General features: G+C 46.6%; 1 protein-coding gene across 1 annotated transcript in view; it reads right to left on the bottom strand.

Annotated features, from left to right (window-relative positions):
• rgl1 (ral guanine nucleotide dissociation stimulator-like 1) overlaps positions 1-5,391 on the bottom strand; it is a 25,411-nt gene that overhangs the window by 9,069 nt on the left and 10,951 nt on the right. The window contains exons 2-5 of the mRNA XM_017407437.2: positions 3,342-3,452; positions 685-893; positions 491-550; positions 196-386 (exon numbers count right to left, since the gene is read on the bottom strand). Coding sequence (XP_017262926.1) covers positions 196-386; positions 491-550; positions 685-893; positions 3,342-3,452 — 571 coding nt within the window. The remainder of the gene's footprint in view (positions 1-195; positions 387-490; positions 551-684; positions 894-3,341; positions 3,453-5,391) is intronic.

Consider the following 5,391-nt stretch of genomic DNA (forward strand, 5'->3'; position numbering starts at 1 on the left):
GGCTTTCACCCATGGAGCCCGGCCGGGCACAGCCCGAAGAGGATACATGGGTCCCCCTTCCCATGGGCTCACCACCTATGGGAGGGGCCAAAGGGGTTGGGTGCAATGTGGGATGGGTAGTGGCCGAAGGCGGGGACCTTGGCGGTCTGATAACATAATCTAATTATGCATAAAGAATGGGTTTGAAAACAATACCGTCAGTCTCATCCATGCCGGCCTGACCCTGCAGCTGCTCCAGCAGACTCTCGGCCCGTCTAAGAGCCTCTGACCCAGGCAGGGCTTTGCGCAGGTAGTCCATCAGCCTGTGGAGACAGGGGTAGCCTGAAGGCTCCTGGAAGTCTTCAGGGCACTGGTCCAGCCAGGCGCGCAGGATCGACGCCAAGGCACTGAAGGGGACAGCAGGCAAACTTTAATAGAGTCAGCAAATATAAACGGAGCACTCAGTCAATGACACTGCTGAGAGTAACAGTCTTTAAAAACTGTATCTCACTTTCTGACGGCTTCACCGCTTTCAGAGCCTTCCTGTTCGTTTTCCCCCACACTTCCGTACCTGACACAGAAATTCACCAGAGATTGCATTTAAAGTCACGACAGCTCGCAGTCACATTCTGTTCTGTTACTGTACTGTATCTATATGTGGAATAGGTGTAAAAATTAAAAAATAAACACCTTATTCCTGCCTACCTGTCTAGCAGAAGCTGCAGTACAGTCTGTGTGCTGGCGAAGGCTCTGTAGGTGGAGAGGAAGATGGAGGTGTAGGTGAGATCGTTGTCTCCAAATGCCATCAACAACGTCTCCACCAGGCGCTCCAGAGTTCCAGCACGAATGCTTCGGATTTTGCAGGTTTCCAGCTGGCTCACCGTGTGGCCAGGAGGTAGGCGGTCGCCCTCCGCCTGAACACACAAACGATTCAGATTTTACTTTTTCATGTATTTTGCTTGAAGAAAAAAAAACAGCTTTTTGAGGCGACAGTTCAACCCTTTTGAAGTGGGGTTCTGTGGAAAGGTTCTGAATAATTAATATCTTACCTGCTGTAGATAGCTTGAGCGGCCTCAGTAAGGGGAAACAGAGTTTAAATTAGTCCGGACTGAAGAACTAACAGCCAGTTTGAGCAGGGCAAAGAACTGCAGCTGAATTAAAATAACTCCAAGCTGAAAAGTTTTTTTTAAGGTATACTATTTTATAAACCTTCATATTGCCATCAGTTTAGCATTACACAATATCACTTTGGTCAGAATTAAACTTAAAAAGCTATCTACTACCTACCAGTAAGACATCAGCTGTTCATAACCTTTCCACAGACACCACTTCAGAAGATTTGAACTGTCCCTTTAAGTTGCCTTATATGTAGCTCTAACATTGCATTTTGTGGAGAGCAGTGAATCTAGATTTTACTTATGCCTTCTACCATGTAAAAAAGAAACATTGTACATAGATTAACAGATTGCAGAAAAAAAAAAAAACTAGCAGAAAAAAAAATGCAAACTCTAAAACTGTCCCTGAGTGTCAGTGAGAGCAGTGTCATTTCTGACCTAATCCTGATTTCTCCAGATGTGTCTGACTATTGTGTCTACGGGGAAACCGAGAGAGAGCCTAGAGGAGGGTGGCACGGGCGTGCGGAGAGGGAGAGAACTTGGTGAAGTCAGCACGCAGCAACAGGAAACACTCCAATCTGCTTTTAATCACAGCGAGCCCCCCCCCCAACTCCTCCTCCTCCTCCTCCTCCTCCTCCACCCCGTCCAGACGCAGAGGACAGCTGCAGAGCAGACTTATCCCACCACTCCCCTCTGATAAGGACTTACACAAGTCTGATTTTTATCTCTGCGAGGTGATCCGCTGTACGGTCACACACACATAGAGGCTCAAATGTGAAAATTAACAACCAAACCCTCTAATGAGCGTAAACACAACAGCTCGGACTGTAACTGCTTTAATCCATCGACAATAAAGGGTCTGTGACAAATTTACTGATGTGTCATTTGGGCTTTTCTCCACTTTCCCTTCGCACAGTAGTTGGCCTTGCACGAATCGCTCGCTTTATTTTGATTAGCTCTATTATATAGTTGGCAGCTGATGCCACTGTCAATACATCAATACAGCCTTATATTCCCTCAGAGCTGTAATCGCTTTTCTCTGTCTGTGCCACATCCCAAAGCCCCCCTTATACAGAGACTCAAATACAAGATCCCGATTTGTCCCTAAAACAAATGAAAATTCTTTTGTTTCTACTGAGAAAAACTCACAAAGTTAATGCCTGTAATTGGTGCCTCTGTGCTGTGTAATAATGCAAGGCACAACATCTAATTATAATATGTGGTTAGAAACAGGCCAAAAGAGGAACCAGTACGGCCACGTATTCACTGGAAAAGCTCTTAATACTCTGTTTTTGTCATAGCAGCATTTCGAAAAACACACTGCTGCCCTACACGGAAACCAGCAGCTTTACTAGCAGCTGGAAAACTCAGGAAATCACATGCTATGAGCAATCAGTCTAGGGAAACTGTTAGGTTTTTTTTTCCTGCTAAAATGTGTTGTGTAAACTGGCTCAGATGGTAAAACAATAACGCTGCACAATCCAAGGCAAAGCCTGTTCAAAATGAAAGACTGAGCCTTCGTGCAAGGAATGCATATCATCCGCCGCCTTGCGTGCCAGAGTTTTAAACTCTGTCCAATCTGTTAGCACTCAGAATATGTGATGACTTCCAGCTACTAACACACCAAACTTTAGCTCAATATCTGTAAAAGGGACTAAATTATAGCCATTTTTTTTGCGTTTTAAACAGATCTGTGGCTGTCATCTTGAAACAAGTTACCTCCAAAAGTTACCCAGTTGTAGATGTTCAGCCAGTGGTCACTTTCTGAGAGTTTCATTTGAATCTGTCACGTGGCTCATGGGATATTTTGCTAACAGACACAAAGTGAGCTCCAACAGTTAAAGCTAAAGTTTTAAACAAAGATCTTAAACAATCTATTAGAGCTTGATGTACGTTTGGGGAGACGACTCTCAGCTTTTACCACAGCAAACTGAAGCTGTATATCTGTAAAATAGACTGACTTATAGCAATTTCTGTCTAGTCTGTGGTGGCCATCTTGAGTTGAGGTGACACCAGCAATGAATCAGTTGTAGGAGTACAACCAGTAATAATTTTCTGAGAGTTTCATTGAAATCTGATCAGTGGCTCATGAGATATTTTTGCAAACAATAATACACACACGATTGATGGTATCGAACGATAAATATCTGAGTTTTGCATTTTTCACAGCAGTAGATCGGCAAAGACATCATGCATCCTCCGTGAATTGCTGAGTTTGCTGCTGCGCTTCTGTCTCGTCAGACTCACCCCCAGCCATCTCGCTCCCTTGTTGGCCGCCTGCTGAATCTGAACCCTCTTCAGCGTCACGTTGTAGATGGCTCCTTCCTCGACTTCCTCCCCCCAGTCCTGCACCGAGCTCTGGGAGGCGAGAGAAAACATTCATCAAGACCTACTCGCGCCGAGGCCTAAAATGCGAAACAACTTCCTGCGAGCGGCTGACTCCTTGCAGAGCAAACATCCACAAGTGTCATTGCAACGGATGAGCGTGGCACACGAGAAAGAAAGCAAGAGGTGGAACAGCAACGAGAAACACACAGCCTTATTCAGGCAAAGTAAGGAGAGAAGTGCAATAAAACATCAAGAGTGACTAAATCCCCAACCCCCACCAGTGCAGCAGCCTGCCAGGCCTCCCTCCCTCCTGCTTTACTCCCTCTTTTATTCCATCTCTTTCACTCTGCCTCTTCCCGAGCTGAAGTCAGATTTGGACTACTTTCCCAGAGCTCAGACAGACAGCAGATAAGAGGCAGAACGGATAAATCCCCCCCTAAACAAACACCTACGTAGTCACTTTTCCTCTCCGTGTCAATATTTGTATCTGTTTGAGCCAAAGGAGCTTGATTTCAAATCAGTTCCACAACAAGCGAGCACCAGGACCGCATGGATTTGTTCTCATCTTGCAGCCAAGCACTCACATCGCCCCGTATCTGTCTCTGGTTGTAAATCACTACCAAACTGCAGAGTGCATCAACAAACAGAGGGAGAGAGAGCAGACTGGAGTAATAACTCTGCTCAGAGAGTGTGTGTTTGTGTGTGTAGGCTGAAGCCGAGGTCTGCTGAGACATCAAAAACAGAGGCAAGGCAGGCGATTAAAAAGGAGAACTGGCCACACATATAAACATCGGGCACGCAGAAGTTTGGCCAAGATCATTTTTCGCTCGTTCCCACTCTCAATTACACAACTCGGTGGCAAAGTCCAAACAGAAGGCCCGCCGGAGAAGAGATCAAGGGTCAAAGTCGCCATTAACAAGCTCAATAGCTGGTCGAGGAGGCCACCGGCACTCAGCCATGACTGGGCCGAGTTTGGGGTTGAATAGAAACTTAGGATGGCAGAAGATAGTGACAAAAAGAAAGAGAAAGAAGTGCAAAGGGATTTCCTAACAGGTGTTTCTACACATGAAAAGCTGCATTGCTTTGCATCATCTCATGCATCTTTTCTAGCATTTAGCAACATCTGTTTCTGCCGCTGGCTGCCCAGCTGCCCAGCCGCCTGGCGCAGGGACAGATAAATACATCAGTGGGTGAGTCACACAGTCCACACACTCCCAAAACAATAGCAGGAGGTCTCTGTGTCGGTGGACCCGGGCTGCTGAGATCACAGTCTGCACACTCTGCCTGTTCTCTGGGAGCCACAGAGCTCCGCAGCAAGTTAGGGGGGCTCTTTTTGTGATGAGGCTTCATGAGCGTGCATGCAAATGGAAACCAAAAGCAGAAAAAAAATTTCCATTTATCTAAGAAGTCCTATCCAAAGAAAAAAAGAGGGGAGTGGGAGAGATGGAGCACAAGTGATTGAACAGGAGAGGAGCTGTTTGCTCTGCTGTAGCTTGCTTCTTTCCATAGAAGATGCCCCCAAAAAAGTGGACATTCAGGACCCAGCTGCTCTAACCAGCTTTATCAGATGGTGTGAAACAATACAACCAGCCCCCCCCCCCAAGAAAACCACAACAGAGGAGTTAAATCTGTGGCGCTGATCTGTTGTTGTTCTTTCCAGGGCCCAGCTGGGGCCCCGTGGAGAGACTGACCGAGATGGCCCCGGGGGCTTCGCCAATGATAACACCACCACCCCCACCAAAAATAAAAATAAATAAATAAATCACCTCCCTCTGTCTCTGTGTCCCACAACAAACAACAAGTTTTCATCAACAGAGAGGAGCGACAATGTTTAGCTTTGTTTTTACGCAGCACCTTTACGCAGCAGATGTGGGGTAAACAAATGGAAGATCAGACCGCCCTTCTCCCCCAGTTATCCACTGCTTTCCCAGGCACTCCCCCTCCCCCTGTCTCCCACGTCCCCCCCCAC

Source organism: Kryptolebias marmoratus, linkage group LG24 (assembly GCF_001649575.2).
Source record: "Kryptolebias marmoratus isolate JLee-2015 linkage group LG24, ASM164957v2, whole genome shotgun sequence".
NCBI lineage: Eukaryota > Metazoa > Chordata > Actinopteri > Cyprinodontiformes > Rivulidae > Kryptolebias > Kryptolebias marmoratus.